The 18328-nt window shown below is 35.4% G+C and overlaps 1 protein-coding gene across 11 annotated transcripts in view; it reads left to right on the forward strand.

The window, feature by feature from the left end:
- The window catches only part of LOC132153137 (poly(rC)-binding protein 3), a 70640-nt gene extending 56699 nt beyond the window's left edge, over window positions 1-13941 (forward strand). For 2 of the 11 annotated variants that reach the window (XM_059562419.1, XM_059562420.1), the window contains 12 exons: window positions 1663-1829; window positions 2104-2127; window positions 2356-2388; window positions 2666-2782; window positions 3357-3488; window positions 3909-4037; window positions 6494-6637; window positions 8023-8064; window positions 10227-10305; window positions 11369-11421; window positions 11964-12133; window positions 12394-12623. In XM_059562419.1, the coding sequence (XP_059418402.1) occupies window positions 1755-1829; window positions 2104-2127; window positions 2356-2388; window positions 2666-2782; window positions 3357-3488; window positions 3909-4037; window positions 6494-6637; window positions 8023-8064; window positions 10227-10305; window positions 11369-11421; window positions 11964-12133; window positions 12394-12448 (1053 nt within the window). In that variant the 5' untranslated portion in view covers window positions 1663-1754 and the 3' untranslated portion in view covers window positions 12449-12623. Of the gene's footprint in view, window positions 1-1662; window positions 1830-2103; window positions 2128-2355; window positions 2389-2665; window positions 2783-3356; window positions 3489-3908; window positions 4038-6493; window positions 6638-8022; window positions 8065-10226; window positions 10306-11368; window positions 11426-11963; window positions 12134-12393; window positions 12624-13132 lie in introns of those variants that run through there. The other 9 variants (XM_059562423.1, XM_059562421.1, XM_059562422.1 and 6 more) reach the window with 9 other exon arrangements.
- Window positions 13942-18328: the final 4387 nt, after the last annotated feature.

Below are 18328 nucleotides of genomic sequence, written 5' to 3' on the forward strand. Positions count from 1 at the left end.
AATCATCAGAGGGATCAGAGAGACAGAAAAAAACTGATTTGAATAAGCTGAATTTATTAAGTTATGAATTTTTACACAAAATGGAAAATGGGTTGTTTTATATGACCTTGTTTATGGTAAATGCACAGAAATCTGCATATGAGTTTGATGTTTCTCGCTTAAGCAGAACCAAATTATCGTCAATATTTAGTTTTTTATTGCATTATATTTAATCAAATTTTAGAAGAATTTAGTTTTCTTTCTCTTTATTATAACTAAAATAATTTGACTTGATTTGGGCCTGAATGTGCAGAGCTTTATTAATGATAGGTATTCAATTTGTATAAATTCTGTGTAGTTTCTATATCTGCCTACCTGGAATATTGTCACTGTGTGTTTGTGTTGAGAACCTTTTTGAATATTAGGACAATGATGCTGAGAAATCTAGATTCCTAACACATTTTTTTTATTTATTTATTTATTTATTTATTTTCTTTTAAGAGTTAACTGAGATCCGATTGGTCAGGATGTCGTTTTTGTAAAACACATCTTCTTACACTTGGCATGATAGCCCATGGAACATTTGGATGAATGATCTCAGCAGCTGTTAGATTATGAAATTATTTTAAGATTACTGCCTGGCAATGAATTTGATATTAAGTTGAATTTGATTACTTGTAAAGTGCTCCCTCTTGTGTTCAAACTATGCATATAAAAGCTTATTAAATATCTCGGTGTGTAGAATTAAAGGAATGTTACATATTCAATAATCTATACTAACAGCATAATGTTGATTATCACGAAAAAAACAGTCACGCTCACAGTAAGGTAATTTTAATGAATATTCAACAGGCAATAAAACATGCACTGTATTTAAAATGTATGGCTACAAAAATTAAAATACATGTTGGCATGAGACTAGTGGGTTATATTCAGTCTTTACAGGAATCAATTGGAATTAGACATCCATCTTAAAGTCGTTCAACTTTAAAATGATGATTTGAAAAGCTCAAATAAAGCAGGGTTTTACTGAATAATTAATGTAAGTGCTTTAATAAAACTACAAGCTTCAAATGAACATTCTGGAACAGACTGAAGTGTTTTATTTATTTGCACCCAATTTTATCTATTTATATATTTGATTTATTTTACATAATAAATGTTGTTCATTTTGAATTCATCAAAGAATCCTGAAAAAAAATATTAGAAGTTTCTGCAAAAATGCTAAGCAGCAAAACTGTTTTCACCATTAATAGTGATCAGAAATGTTTCTTGAGTACAAAATTAGAATGATTTCTCAAGGATCATGTTACACTGAAGGCTGGAGTGATGATGCGAAAATTCAGCTTTGCCATCTCAGAAATAAATAACATTTTAAAATATATTAAAATACAAAACAATAGTATTGTTTTTACTGTATTGTTTCAGCAAATTAAGCCTTGGTACACATAAGAGACTTTTCAATAACATATACCAACCACAGACCATTCAATAATAGTATATTCAAGTCAGAATTATTCTCTTTGACAAACAACATTATGAACCAGGAACATTCCTTTAATTCTGAGCTTTGGTTCCTGGGCGGAACCCAACCTTTTGCGACCATCTTAGTTTCTCATTTGGAAGTCTTTGGGCTCTTCATGACTCTTGTTTGATTTTCTCATCCCCCCCCCCCCCCTGCAGGTGACTGGTTGGCTGCTGTACCATCATTCTCGTCCTACTCCTGGGGATTTCCTGTCACGTGACCATATTCCTGCTTCACCTCCACTCCTAGTATGGAACTCAACAAAGTCCAGTCAGAGGGTGGGCTGAATGTGACCCTGACCATCCGGCTGCTCATGCATGGCAAGGTAAGTTGAGTCCGCAGAGCAGTACAGAGGGAAGTGGATGGGGGTGGGCTTGTGATGTCACTGCTATGTGCCTCAGGGATCTGTCCTCTCCTGACCCACTGTTTCAGGCCAAGGTGAATCAGGGGTTGTCAGCACCAGTGATCTTTTAGACTCATTAAATCACCGTAAACAAGCAATTTTCATGAGGAAGTGTGTTCATATACAGTTGTGAATGGTTACGCTTGCAATGACTTTATTGGTACTTTTTGTTGTTGTTGTGTTTTTTTTTTTGCAGGAAGTGGGAAGCATCATCGGAAAGGTATGTTAGATACTGACCTGTGTGTGTGTGCGTGTGTGTGCGTGTGTGTGTGTGTGTGTGTGTGTGTGTGTGTGTGTGTGTGTATATATATATATATAGAGAGAGAGAGAGAGAGAGAGAGAGAGATAGGTAGATAGATTGATAGATATATTAAATATATTCAGTATATTATATATGTGTTTATTTTAAGCACTGAATCTAAATATTCAACTCTTCTTTTTGTTACAGAAAGGAGAAACTGTGAAGAAGATGCGTGAAGAGGTATGTTTCTTTTTGCTAATTAGTTTTACCAAAATACTCTTGTTCGGTTGAGATCAACTTTTTTTTTCAATCACACCGACCTCAGTGTTGTTTGTGTAAAAATAAAAACAGTGATTTGAAATTTATTTCACTTTTTTTAAGATGGGATAGAGGAAGGTAGTTTAAAATTGTACCTTTAAGTGTTTTTAGTTTTTAGCTGTTAAAAGGGTCTTGAAGTCTCTCAGACATGAAGCGGAACAAGAACATGAGGGTTAACTTGACTTTTCACATCCTATAGAGCGGCGCTCGCATCAACATCTCAGAGGGAAACTGTCCTGAGAGGATCGTCACCATCACTGGACCCACAGATGCCATCTTTAAGGCCTTCGCTATGATCGCATACAAGTTTGAAGAGGTGCTGGTCAGATTCAATATATGAAATTCTCATGTTAACAGTAACGGTATACACTACCGTTCAAAAGTGTTTGGTCGGTTAGATTTTACAATTATTTTGAAAGTCTCTTATGCTCACCAAGGCTTTTTTTTTGTCAGAATTTAAAAGTCATTACTATCCTCTACACATCTATTTCAGTCAAATTAATGCATTCGAGATGAATAAAAGTATTCACTTAAAAAATAAATAAAAATGCTGACCCCAAACTGAACAGTTAAAACAGTAGTGTATATCTCAATATACAATATACATAAAAAATTGGAAATACCTTTTTTTATATATATAATCCAGTGACTCATTATGAAATGAACATTGCTTCATCCATTTTTTTTCTCCTTTTATTCATAACTTTATGGGCACAAACCAAAAGACATAAAAAAATTAGTCTGGCTTCAGTGCATATGCAGCTGCACAAAAAAAACATTTAAACTTTTTAAATTTGAACTAATTCGGATTGTATGAGCCATATTCTGTTGTTTCAACTATTTTAAATTTGAATTATCTATTATGTTGTTGCTTTCTGATATTTCGTCAGGATATAATCAACTCCATGAGCAACAGCCCAGCCACCAGTAAGCCCCCTGTCACTCTGCGCCTAGTGGTGCCTGCAAGTCAGTGCGGCTCCCTCATTGGCAAAGGAGGTTCGAAAATTAAAGAGATGAGAGAGGTATGAAACTTTGCTCTTAGACTCATTTTCTGATCATGGATTGTTAGATCACTTTTCCTGGCTTATGCAACTTTCCAAGCCCATGTTGTATGGCAGAAGCCACAAAAATCACAAGTATATACAATTTATGTAAATATACTAACAACCCACTAGACACATGCTGTTCTCAGTGTAAACAGGTCCTTGCTCAATCTATCTATCCAATAAGAGTTCCTTTATCTAAAAAAAGGTTGAAGGCCCCTGTTATATGGAAATCAGAACATTGCTGAATGCCTTCAATGGAAACATATGCTTACATGAAGATGGCAACATTTGTCCCAGCGTTCCCCAGAGAACAGTGCGGTCTCACACCATCATCAGCAGCGAATGCTCTGAATCATAGCCTGGTGTTGTTTTCTCTCTCTCTCTCTCTCTCTCTAGTCCACAGGAGCTCAAGTGCAGGTAGCAGGGGACATGCTGCCTAACTCCACAGAGCGCGCAGTGACAATCTCCGGCACCCCGGAAGCCATCATCCAGTGTGTCAAACAGATATGTGTGGTCATGCTGGAGGTACAGTTTTGTACAGTGTTGTTTAAAGGATAATTCACTTAGAATGAAGTTTATGTCATTATTTAGACCCCTCGTGTTGTTTTAAATTCAAAAGACTTTCATTACTTCAGAAGTCTTGCATATGGAGCATAAGTCATATTAACTACTAAGTACAAAAAAGACGGTTTTACTTGTTAAAGCTTAAAAGTATTATTCCTCATCCATTGCAATTGCTCAGAACAGAGCAACTGGTACATACTGTACAGCATTTTCCTTTTGTGTCTCACAGAAGCAAGTAAGTCTGTTTTGGAATACCATGAGGCTGAGTAATGATGAATGAATTTTCTTTTTTGGGTGAAATCCAATCGTTGTGGCAATAACAATGGGGTGGATGCACAACCATCACACACAGCCACACTCCATTACAGCCACCCGGCCAAACAGAGACTACATTGTTTTCCTCGTGATTAATAAGAAAAACAAAGCTTCCGTTGGCTTGCTCACACCTTCTCTCAGTTTATTGATTTAAATGTTATTCTTATCCACCAATGATGTGTAGGGCACATCTCCTGCAGAAGTGAATTGTGCTCTGATTTGGCATTATTAAATGCTTTTCATTCCTGGCTTGTACAGACACAGACATATTTCTAATGTAATAAGATCACTTGGGACTTAAAGTACAACAGATACTGTCTCACCCTTTGGGTGTAGCCGAAATTTTAGGGCAATTGTTTACCTTTATAAAAGGTCAGTAAACAAAACTTTTTATTTCCAATGTGACAAATGTAAAAAATTAAAACATAGAAAATAAATTAATAAAAATTTTCAACATATCTTAACTCACTGAAGTAAGCATGCACTGTGATGAGGTTATGTGACAACAATATAACATTCTACTGTTTGAAACATGTATAGTGGAATAATGCTACAGATTAACTACTGTATTAAAAAAAGCCATAAATACAATATGTAGTATGCAGTGTATATGGCTTATTATTGAAAGTAGTCGGTAATGTTCCCTATCCAACAAAGCCCTACTGTGTCCAGTGTGGCAAATAAATCTGAAAGTCTCTTTCTTGACTGTTTATTTGATTAGACTGACTCCCAAAAGTGAAGATACTTTAGCTTAAAATTGGACTAGAAATGCTAACAGAATTTATTTTAGACACCACTGTTAGATGATGGCATATTATAATGGTATATTACAGTTTGACATTTGTATTGTTGGAAAATGCATTCTGTTTTGCGAACAGTACTAAGTTGATAACATGGCATTTATAAATTGTATAATCTACCATTTTAAAGTTTGTGGTCAGTATGACTTTTTTAAAAATGTAATACTTTTATTCAGCAAGGATGCATTACATTAATTTAAATTAAGTGTCAGTAAAGGCATTTATAATGTTGCAAAATATTAGTTACAGTTCATTTTAATGACGTGTTTGTAAATGAAGATCAGCGCAGACAAAGGCTGCAGACAGCACACCTTGTTTGTTATCTTTATTTTATAAGTGCACAAAATTTTGTTGTTATTATGTCTGTATCCAAAAAAAGTAGACCCTTTACAGATTCGATTGATGTATTGCTCTTATCTGTACGATTAAAACTGAAAGTGTAATTTAAGTTCTTTTCGGGGTTATCAGGAGAAAATGACTCAAAACGCGTATCCGCGTTAATCGACTCCAGAGGGTTAATCTCAAGCAAATGCTGTTCTTTAGAACTTTATATTCATCAAAACATCCTTAAAAATGTGTCCTGCTTTACATACAAATACTAAGCAGCTCAACTGTTTTGATGAGCAGCAATTCAACATATTAGGATGACTTCTTAAGGATCATGCACTCTCATAAAAAAAGGTACAAATGTTGTCACTGGGGCGGCACCTTTCCAAAAGGCACAACTTTGTTCCTAAAGAGTCCATATTGGTACCTTAAAGGTAAATATTACTACCTATACCACCTATACAAAGTATACATATTAGTACCTAAAAGGTACAAAAGAGTACCTTTTTTTCTGAGAGTGTGTGACACTGAAGACTGAATGACACTGAATGAATTGCATTTTAAAATATATTCAAATAGGAAACAGTTATTTTACATTGAAATACAATTTCACAATTTTACTGTTATTTTACTGTATTTGGATCAAATAAATGCAGCGTTGGTGAGTATAAGAGACTTCTTTCAAAAACATAAAAAATGTGATCAACCCCAAATTTTGGAACAGTGGCATACTTTGCCTCAGCTGGTCAAAGTCAGCTGGTACTCTGTTCCTAGCACTTATTCTGTTGACATTTGCTACAGTGCCTTGATATTTCAGATTGACTTTTGCCCACCTTGTTTCTGGTTTATGGATTAGACAGATATAGATACAGAATAGAATATATACAGATACAGAATACAAATGTTCAAGTGTCTTCTGTCTTCTGGTCTTACGCTGTTTCTGCCTCTTACCTCTTACCTCTTCCCCTCTCCTAGTCCCCACCGAAAGGTGCCACCATTCCTTACCGCCCAAAGCCCGCCTCCACCCCCGTCATTTTTTCAGGTGGCCAGGTAAGAGCCGACCCGCTGGCGGCGTCCGCAGCCAACCTCAGCCTTTTACTGCAGCACCAGCCACTGCCTGTTAGTTCACTCAGGTTTTCTCACCTTCTCACTCGCATGTTGTCACACCATCCTAACCAGGGAAATGCTTGCAGAGAGAGAGAGGAGTTTTAGATTGTCAATGAGAGTCCAGATCCATACCATTCTGCCTTGACATAGCTCAGTGCAGCAGCATGAACTCATGTGATTCGGTTTCATTTCATTTCTATATTCTAAAATGTTTGTTCCATTACAATTTACCATAACAAGATAAAGTATGAAAGCATTTGGAATGAAGAGCATGTTTAAAAATCATGCAAAACAATGGCATGAAAATTTAAATTCTGTCTCAAATCAATCAAATCTGTTATTAATATTCTTATTTTTCTTATTTTTGAATCAGAAATCGAAATGTTGAGGTCTAATGTTTCAAATGTATTTATTCTCTTTAGGAAATCAACCTTCAAAAACCTTAGAAATCTTTGCATATTAAACTGACATAGAAAGATTGTCAGATATGTTAACATTGAAAAATAGAAAATTGCATACCTCACCTTTACATGGCAATGAATGCATTTTTGGTTGCTTTGAGTGTATCTTAATTCTAGATCAACATTCTTCACTCTTATAAGAAAAAAAAACTCCTCCCTCTCAGAGCAAATATCATATCCTTTTAATATTTCCAAAGCTTGAAGTATAATGTGTAAGAAACTGATAGAGTTTGTCAACCTGGATTTGCATTAATTTGAGATTCCCAAAAAATGTGAAATGTCAAGTTATGAATATTGAAGGGATATGCTATCAAACATGGTTTTTCAAAGTCATCCCCACTCATTCACTAACCAACACAAAATACAATGCGTTTGTAATTGTTTTCCCTGCTAATCTAACATTCCTTTGATGATGAATAATAATATCCTTTAAAAAAAGCTCTCAAAATCTTTTTAACTTAACTCTTTCACAGGCACTTCCCCCTACATAACCATAGATGGCACATCATGGCTTTTTACGTGAAATACAATATGATTATCAGTGTGACACTTTAAATTTGTTATTTTTTAAAATATAAAAAGTTCAGAATTTGATGTACTGTAAAATACTTGGTGAAGGATGTTATGTATTCATCTATTCAGATGGCTCAGAAATAGAGTTGCTTTTATTGTCGATTACAGAGTAAAGGAGTGAAGTAAATTATTTAAAGCGCTGAATATTAATACTGTATTATATAACTAGTCATAAAAATTATTCACATAAAATATGGGGGAAAAAAATCAGCTTTTGAAACCAAATGTTCCTGTAAAATATGAATCAGTATTTATGAATCAGTAAGTTCTTGTGTTTAATGGGCCCTGCAGCCTTGCAAAAATTTTGATTTGCTTTTCTTTTCTGAATTATTATTTTTTTTCTCTCTCTCTCCGTTTTGACAGGCCTACACAATTCAGGGACAATATGCCATTCCACACCCAGATGTGAGTCCTCAGCCTTCCACCCCCTTCCCCCACTAGCACCGTCAACAGTCCACACGGCTATGTAGTTTCAGCGTGGACCTCTCTATTAATATTAAGCAGTAATATTAATATGACGTTTCTGATGTGTGTGTTTTTGTCGCATTATAATCTGGAAATATTCTCAACCTCGGCCTTTCAAAATGTAAACCAAACTTGTAAGGACTTGGCCTGTTGGAGGAAATGACAGTGTTTGTCATTTTCTAGATGGTCCACATAGAATTACATACAAGATTCATTCAGAAGTGACGTGGTTACCTAATTCAGTGGTTCTCAAACTTTTCAGACCATGAAGAATCACCTTTGATTAGTGTAAAGGAAATTCGCCATTCAAGCAAATCAAAATTTCTGTTGGAAACATAACGCCTTTTTGTGGTTCAGTGGAAGGACTAAAACGCATCATTTATTTGCGGAGGCAAACAACACTGACATTTTATATGTTGAATTGCAAATGTATTTCTGAACTTAATTTCTCCCGTCTATGTACAAAAGCCTGGAAATCCTCTGTCAAACTTGTTGCACTATTGATAGACGTATCAAAACCAGGCAAACAGAGTGATATCTCTATATCTCTTTTTCTTGGTTTTCATTATATTTTTAGCATACGCAGCTTGAGAATGATTATCACTTTATCACTTTCCTATTTGCATCTTAACTGTTGCATTATGGTTTTATTTGCATTCAAATTGTACACTTAATTTCCAAGGTTTGGAGTCGGTAAGATTTTTGGAAAGAAATAAACTTTTATTTAGTAAGGACTTAATAATTCAGTTGTTCAAAGGTTACATTTTTAATGTTACAACAGATTACAATTTCAAATAAATGCTTATATTTTGAACTTGCTGTTCATTAAAGAATCCTGAAAAAAATATATATCATGGCTTTCAGGAAAATATTAAGCAGCTCAGTTGTTTTCAACATTGATCATAAAAATGAATGTTTCTTGAGCAACAAATCAGCATAATAAAATTATTTCTGAAGGATCATGTGACACCGAAGACTGGAGTAATGATGCCGAAAATTCACCTTTGCCAGCACTGGAATGAATTACATTTTTAGATATATTAATATAGATTCCAGTTATTTTAAAATTTGAATAATATTTTACAATATTACTGGTTTCACTGTATACCTGATCAAATAAATGCAGCCTCGGTGATCTTAAGAGACTTTTAACATTTTAAAATCTTTCACACTCCAAACCTTTTAACAGAAGTGTATATAAAAGGAGGAATGAGAAAGCAAATGTGGAAAAATAAAAGCACCAAAAAAATAAAAAAATTAAAATCATCAAAATTACACATCCCATAGTTTGAGAACCACTGACCATATCAAAAGGGGAAGCACGTTTACAATCCAGAGGATGGTTTAATCCTGATAGCTGTGTTTTCCTCGCAGATAATCTGAATGAGTATCTATCAGAGAGAAGGAGAGATGCCAAGTGTTAGTTCTTTTCATTTAGGATTGGCAGTGATTGATGCTTAGAGACGCTTCTGCTGACACTGCAATAACTCAAGTCAAGGTTGGAGATTCCCTTCAACCTGCTTTAGACTCTGATTTAGACGGTGTACATAGCTACCACTGGCGCAAGTCTGCTCTGGTTCAAAGACGGTTTGTAAAATAGGCTTGTGTGGCCTCTGAAGGTTACCCGAGCACTTACATGTTCATATCTCTGATGGATAATGGTTCACCTGTGGTTCAAGTGACAAATTATCCTTTGGTAATAAAGACCCTTTTCTAATGCATTTAGACTATTGAGTCACCGGGTTACAGAAAAGCAGAAACTAAACTCTCCTTTGATCATAAAACAAGAAAGTTAGGGAATATATCATCAAAATCTCACATGATTAATTGGCAGATTCTATATTTATCAGACATTTTTTCCTAAGCTGGGGTTTATCAAAGGTTAGTTAGTGATCAGAGATTAACCTTAACCCCACCAGGTCAGGCCAAGTCCTTCTAAAGTTGCTGTCTCTTTAGCTTTCTCTTTTGCTCTTCTTCCACCACAGTGTGTCATGGCTTCTTATCCTCTTTGTCTCTTTGTTCTAGTTTAGTTTCTTGATTTCTTGGTGTGACCTGTCTTATAACAATAACCTCTTAGCTCTACTGTCCCTCCAAACCCTCAGCAGTTGACCAAGCTCCACCAGTTGGCTATGCAGCAAACCCCCTTTACCCCCCTCGGACAGACCACCCCTGCTTTCCCTGGTACGTACCCATGAGCCCTTTTAAAGTATCCTTCTCTTTGTACCTGTAGAAAAGCTCTATTCGTCTTTCTTACTCTCTTTCCTTCTCGTTTCATGTTAAGCATCATGACATGCCCGTGGTGGTTGCTATTCACTTTGTGGATTTTTTATATATATATATATATATATATATATATATATATATTTATTTATTATTATTATTTGTTTGTGTTTTTTATTTTACTTGTTAGTGTTTTATGTATTTCAATTGTTAGAGTTTATTTTTTTAATTTTTTTAGCATTTTATTTATTAGTGGGTTATTATTTTATCAAATAATATATCCATTAATTGTTTCATTCTTTCTACCCATTATTTATTTCCTTATTTATTTTTTACTTATTTGAATTTCAGTTTTAAGTTCTGAAAAAAAAGCCTTCCATTGTCTCTCTCTTTTTTTTTTTTTTATGAAGCGCCTTATCCTGTACTGCTAAGACCTGGGTTAAAAGATAGTGAAGTTTTCCTGCTTATGCAACATTATCACGTACAGGGGACTTATGGTGTAGAATTTTATGCTAGAAAGGAATTGCCAATGGCACAAAATGTGTTCTTTCCTGCCCTTCAGCAACTGGTGTAAGAGAAGCATATCAGTGGTTTGAGTGAACAGATCACAACAGATCTTCCATCAACCCATTCATTATGTATTCATTTTGATAAACACTGTCTTGTACAAGCTCAGTTTAAAGCTATTTCTAAGGGCAAACCAAATGCCGTGTGCTGCATATTTATCTAACATATATCTAATATACAGTACATTTGTGTTAGACAAGGACATAATGTAGGAAAGTTTGCCTTGACACAAGAAAAGATATGAGAACCGCTAGAGATATTTATGTTAGTCTAAGGTGAAAAAAGGCCTCCATAAAAAGCCTTGTGAAGACTAAGAGTTCCTCGCACTCTGCGCTTGGTCCATTAAGCCAACCTAATCTTCTAAAGCTCACATTATATTTTGACACTTTCCAGCATGTGTATGCAGTGCTGTTTAACCTCGGCTGTCTCTCGAGCTTCCCTCTGCTCTCTTATTCAGGTCTGGATGCCAGTCCCCCGGCCAGTACTCATGAACTCACCATTCCCAATGATGTGAGTATAAAGACTGATGTTCCATTTTGACTCAGTCCCCTGTCAGAAATAAATTTCAGTTATTTGAGAATATATGTCTGATGTAGAGTCCAAGTCAGGGTCTATTAAGAACAAATCAAAGTATACAAATCCATTTAGAAAGTTTGTTTTAAAACCTTATACTCTTATTTATTTTTGTTGTTCACAAATCTCAGATTTGTAGCCACATGTCTCAAGTCAATTTTGTGGTATACACTACCATTCAAAAGTTTAGGGTTGATAAGATTTTTTTTTTTTTTTTTTTACTTTTTCTTTTTGAAAGGAGTTTTTCAAAAGCAGTTGGGGGTTCGGTGCCTTGCTCAAGGGTCTCACCTCAGTCATGGTATTGAGGGTGGAAGAGGGCGCTGTACATTCACTCCCCCCACCTACAATCCATGCTCATACCGAGACTTGAACCTGCAACCTTTGGGATACAAATCCAACTACCTAACCATTAGGCCACACCTGCCCCTATATGTTTTCTTTTTGACAGTCCTTTAAGAACCTTTCTGCTTTCTTCCCAGCTAATAGGCTGCATAATCGGGCGCCAGGGAACCAAAATCAACGAGATCCGCCAGATGTCTGGAGCGCAAATTAAAATAGCTAATGCCATGGAAGGGTCATCAGAGCGCCAGATCACCATTACAGGAACCCCCGCCAACATCAGCCTTGCCCAGTACCTCATCAACGCAAGGTGAGCCCGTCACTGTTTCACAAAAGTGTTGCCATTTTCTTCCAAATGTAGTAGTAATGTAGCTTTTAAATGGTTACAACTCAACTCAGTTTTAAAACAGCAGCTCAGATAGGATCTTCACACAATGTACAGGGCAGCATGTTTGGGGAATCAGAGAGGTTTAGGCACACTAAATCTGTTCCTGTGTGATGTTGAGGTTTTGCAGGGTAGCGGCCGGGGAGATACTAATGTATATTGCTTTCCCACGGTTCTGATGGCAGGTTCAGAGACGTGGCCGCCATGTGGAATGACCCCTCATCAATGACTACATCCTGAAGCCCCAAACTGCTTTCATTATCTGAAGCTATCAGCAGCTGATTCCCAAGAAACATTAAATATACAGTCTTCCATTAGAACTTACCAACCTTTCCCTTGAACCCCATGGTCAACTTCATCAGTAGCTACATTCATGTAGGCAGACTACTGAAATAAAAAAGGCGGGACAACTGTAGTATGATTTGTTCATGCAGTGTTTTAGTGTAGTATTTTAGCATGCTGAATGCTTGGATCTTGTTATATATTTATTTATCATTTTACATTTGTTAGATTAGTTCAGTGTGGTTGCTGTATAAGTCTTGTAGTTTAATAGCAAAGATTTTTTAAAAAGTGGATTGCATCTAATAGCATTTTCTAGCAATGCTGTTGGCAAGGAGCTAGTGGTGTGATGCAGATGTTGTAAAGAAGTACAAACGCATACCAAAATCAAGGAGATGTTGGAAACGATTTCTTTATAAAAGGAGAAGATTTTATTTTTACATTGGACAGGAGCTTGATTGTTTTCAGCTTAACCGAATCGATAGTAATGCATGCTTATTACTCGATGCAGAGAGCAACAAGGCGGAAAAAGCTATCATTCTTGTACAGACGTGTCAAATGCTTTCAGAATTATTTTATGTTATCTATTTTTTTCTATCTTTTCCTTACCCCTCCCCTTTTTCCTCTTTCCTTCAACTATTCTAGGCTGACGTCTGAAGTCACTGGAATGGGCACTCTCTAATTTCTACCCATGATCCTTCACTGCATCACATGACCCTTGAGCAAATGGCATTGCACCTAATTTGTTTTCTCTCTGTACTTTTGCTGTCCTGTATTTTCAGTAATTCTGACTAATTTCTATTCTATAATGTGCACATATTTTAAATCTCAGTTTGATGTTCCTGCTACTCAGTCTTTGTTGTTCTCCTGATGGTCCTTTAATTATTCCCTGATAATTTTTTTTTAAAAGACACTGCTTTTTTTTTTTTTTTTTTTTTTTTTTTTTGACTCTCTAGTACCTCATCTCACCGGTGTCCTGTTTTGTCATAACTTTCACTGTGAATTCACATTTTCTGGTCCATATTCTGTGGTGTGGTACAACAAAGCCAGTGAAATCCTCCACTTTCCAATCTTTCATTAGGTCAGGTTGAGTTTGTAATTTTAAAAGTTGCAGTCCTGTGCTTTTCTCCAGGGCTTTGCTCACCGGGTACCTTACAACAGTGCATCTCATACATGAATAATGAAACCCACTGATGGAGTTGGAATGTTTGCACCACGCCTGTACAATTTGGTTGCATTTGTCATTGTGGCATGTGGAGTAACACAGAGAATCCATTATTAGCTTCTCCTATTCACTTTCATAACCTATAGAAACAACAAAATCAGTATGAAAACAAACAATATGAGAATAAGCCTTGCTCACATCTTTACTGCATGTTGAGATATTTCAATTCAGCCTACAATCTAAGTTTAATTAATTGAATCTATTACAGCAGGATTATTTATATATATTTATATATATATATATATATATATATATATATATATATATATATATATATATATATATATATATATATATATATATATATATATATGCAACATGTTTTTGCAGTATTATGAAAAATACAGGGGCTTTATTCTTTTGGAAGTGAATACAAATTTGCTGATAATGAAATCCGTCCCATGCTCCTCTATCATACGCTTTCCCTGTGAGTATGGTAGATTCTCACAAGGGGTCCAAAATTAACATTGTGAACATTTTTACCTGACATGGAAATTTCAACCTAAGTCAAACACGAGGAATAGGATTTAAAAAGGCAAAAACGAATGTGGAAATATTTTTATTTTTAAGATTCGCAACTGGGTCTTGTTTGTAAAACACACTTACGATTAGATTTGATCCTAAATTCCATGGATTTCATCCTATGTCAAACGTGAGGAACAAATCAGCATTTATAAAGGCAAAAACTGACATGAAAATGTTTTTATGCCAGAGCATGCATACAAACTTTTAGCGCTCATATATATTCCAGTAAATAAAAGAATCATTGTTTTAATATATATATAGGGAAGTCATGGCCTAATGGTTAGAGAGTCGGACTCCCAATTGAAAGGTTGTGAGTTCGAGTCCTGGGCCGGCAGGAATTGTGGGTGGGGGGAGTGCATGTACAGCTCTCTCTCCACCTTCAATACCATGACTTAGGTGCCCTTGAGCAAGGCATTGAACCCCCAACTGCTCCCCGGGCGCCGCAGCATAAATGGCTGCCCACTGCTCCGGGTGTGTGTTCACAGTGTGTGTGTGTGTTCACTGCTCTGTGTGTGTGCATTTCGGATGGGTTAAATGCAGAGCACAAATTCTGAGTATGGGTCACCATACTTGGCTGAATGTCACTTCACTTTCATATATATATATATATATATATATATATATATATATATATATATATATAGTTGCCATTTAAAAGAAAGAATAAATATTTCATTTGATGTGTATATATATATATATATATATATATATATATATATATGATACATTTAGGAAAATTTTGTTTGTATGGACATTTTATTAATTGGTCATAGGAACGTTTTGGAAATTGTCCTACATTCACATTTGCAACCATTATACACGTCTTTAAAAATGAGGCCCGATTTCATATTACAAACGTATTCAATTTCAATAAATTTATTCTCCCACTTGGCAGCTGGTGAGTGTTCATTTTGGACCCTGCCCTCATGCATCCATCTACAAACTACATTCTGACAGTGTTTTTCATATTGCTCTCCTAAACTGTATTTGTTAGTCGAACCGAAAAGACACGCACAAGCTCTGCCTGTGTCAGACGAGACTAAGAGGTCATTCTCCACTGACTGCTTCGAAACATGCACACGCACAGTCGACAGCTGCCATGGCTGCCGTGTATTTTTACTACATGCCAGTAGAACAGAGCGCTTTGTTATTTTCTCCTAAGCCACTCTTCAATGATAAGTCAGGATCATTTATTTTTCAGGCGCTGGAATGTTCATGGGTTTCGGGCAGTCTTTCAAAAGTTTTGGCAGATTTAGCTCCCTGGTCTGCTCTGAAACATGATTGTTTCTTTATTGCAGTTGTTTAGCTTCAGTAAAGGCCATGGCTATTTATGTTGCATGTTTTGCTGTGATTAATTATTATTAAGACAGGCTGTGTACACTATTAATGATGCATACAGCTTCTTTCCCATTATTTTATCCAGCTGTTGGCACCTTCAATAATAATTTCATCCCTGATCATACAGCTATGCTTTTGTTTTTATTTTATTTATTTTTTATTTGAAGGTTTGTGTAATTTCTGCGGCACACATCTGGTAACACTTTAGTATAGGGACCGATTCTCACTATTAACTAGCTGCTTATTAGCATGTCTACTATTAACATATTGGCTATTTATTAATACTTATAAAGCACAAATTCTGCATGACCATATTCTACATCCCTAATCCTAATCTTAACAACTACCTTACTGTGAATAAGCAGCAAATTAGGAGTTTATTGAGGCAAAAGTCATAGTTAATGGTTTGTTAATAGCAAGAATTGGACCTTAAAATAAAGTGTGACCAACAGTTTATTTAAGTGACCTGACTGGCATGAGATTTTGAAATAAATGTGAAGATGCTCTGGGTTGGTGCGGAACATGCATCTTATAACACAATTATAATTAAGACCTGATGGCAAGTGCTTTGCAAGTCTGGAGACCTTAAAAATGAATGTGTAGTGCCATAAATCCTATCAGTTGTATTGTAATACCTGTGGAGAAATTCTCGTAGCTTGTATATTTGAGATGGTACCAAAAATGAGTTCCCTTGCTACTAAAATTAATGTGTCATGCCATGCATGTTGAAGATTTGCAGCAAGGCACTCAATTTGTTTCCAAACAAAGCCTGTTTAGTCAGTGTACTCAGGCATTTCATCCTTTGACTTCCATTTAAACAGACGGGAATGATTGAAGTCATTATTTGTACAATTTTGTTTGTTGCAGCTAGTGTCGCAGAAATTACACACTTCAATTCTCTCCCCAACAAAACTGTCAGTGTTGTGTTGCTATAGTTATGCAATTTATTTCCAGTACCGAAGCCCTCTTATTATGCTCTGAGCGTTTCTCAATGTTTCCTGAAGATTGCGCCCAGGCTGAAGTCATGTTGAGTTTCCCTTTTATCCAAATCTGAACTTTTTCAGTCAGCAATCAATGTGTATTTCATCCTCCACATTTAAATGTGTAAAATGTGGTATTGAGGCTGAAAGTTGAATGTAACTGCTTCAACGTAATTCATAATTCAATCTAGTTGACCTTTCTTGCCATTTTCCAGTTGCATGGTTTTTACATGAGAATATGTAATCATGCACTAGAAGAAACTATTTTCTTTCACAGTCTTATTACAGGAAATTATGGAAGCGTGTTTCTGCCATGGGATACAAATAAATAAATAAATAGGTAATTGCTGCTTTTTAATCTCATAATCAAACCATCACAGTTTTGAATTTATTTTTCATAATTTGGACTTCATTTCTCAATCTTGTGTGATATAAAATCTGAATTTGAGCTATGAACTCTTCTGAGAAGAAAAGTATGAACTGTGAGATAAAAAGTCACAATTATCTCTTACTATTTTTTTCATTCTTATTCCATGCAAGAAAACAATTGTGAGAGATGAACTCAGAATTCTGTTATTAAAAATGTAAATGTAAACACAATAAACTTTTTATGTTTTATTCCATGGTGAAAACAAGCTTCAATTAAAAAAAATGCATTCTTTTTTATTTAATCAGATACAAAACCATGCATTTACAAAGCATTGAAATTATAAAGATATATATTTCTATATTTTCTATTTGGTATCTAGTATCACTGTAGCAAAATCAAAGATATGCACCCAAGAGTTCATTTACACCAAAATCTGACATTGTATGATTTAATGTCTGTTATGAGCACAGAACTTTTATAATATTGGACTCATAAAGGTATGCACATGGTCATGCAGAGCCATCTGTGCACATGGCCGTAAATGATGTCATACTGTTCCTTTAAAATAGCTCATTCATCAGGAATTATTCAGTACATTCTGTTTGTGTTTTAGAATTAGCGTTCAGTTTCTTGTCGTCGCATTTACCATACGTTTTGCAGTGCTTTGAAATGTAATATTTGTGTCAGTGTCTTAGACTCAGTTAAACATTAAGTTAGATTGTATGTTTACACAAGGCTATGTCTTGTACCCTGACAGCAAGCAGTTTCGGTTTTCATGCGGGCCAGATGTGGGTCGGTTCTGGGCCGAAACTGCTCGCAGTCTGGGGCGCGATACATGTATGGAATGTTTTATTTGATGTTATGTTTAGTCCATAACGTGCTGTGCTCTAGATCACTGTACAGATGCATATTAATATTCAGACAGCAGCATACGTAACTTTGACACTTCTCAGTAGCAGAATGCTTCACCAAGGGAGGCTTTTGTTATTTTTTATTATTATTGTTATGACTATTATTTTACAAATGCAATAAAAATAAATGTTCGGACTGCAGTGAAGGGTCGAAAATGATTAACTGTCTGGTGGAAACTTAGTATGCCATTAGGCTTTTGTATTTTTTCATGTGTCATCTCAGACCAGCCTCATGATATTCACATGATGTTGTTCTCATGCAAATCATGTGGTTAATTTGCACTCATAATTTTAATATGCATTAATTCACACTGTGTGCATCTGAAATCATTGCATTCATTTTGTTGGTCATGCAGTTTTTTCATTGTACTAGAGCAGCAAAAAAAAAAAAAAAACCTTTCTCTACCTTTCTGTGCTTCTGTAAATTATTTTATTTGGGGAAAAAAATGTAACAGAGCAATTATTTTATGTTGGACAATTTGCTGCTTGCAG

The sequence above is a fragment of the Carassius carassius genome, chromosome 11 (assembly GCF_963082965.1).
Source record: "Carassius carassius chromosome 11, fCarCar2.1, whole genome shotgun sequence".
NCBI lineage: Eukaryota > Metazoa > Chordata > Actinopteri > Cypriniformes > Cyprinidae > Carassius > Carassius carassius.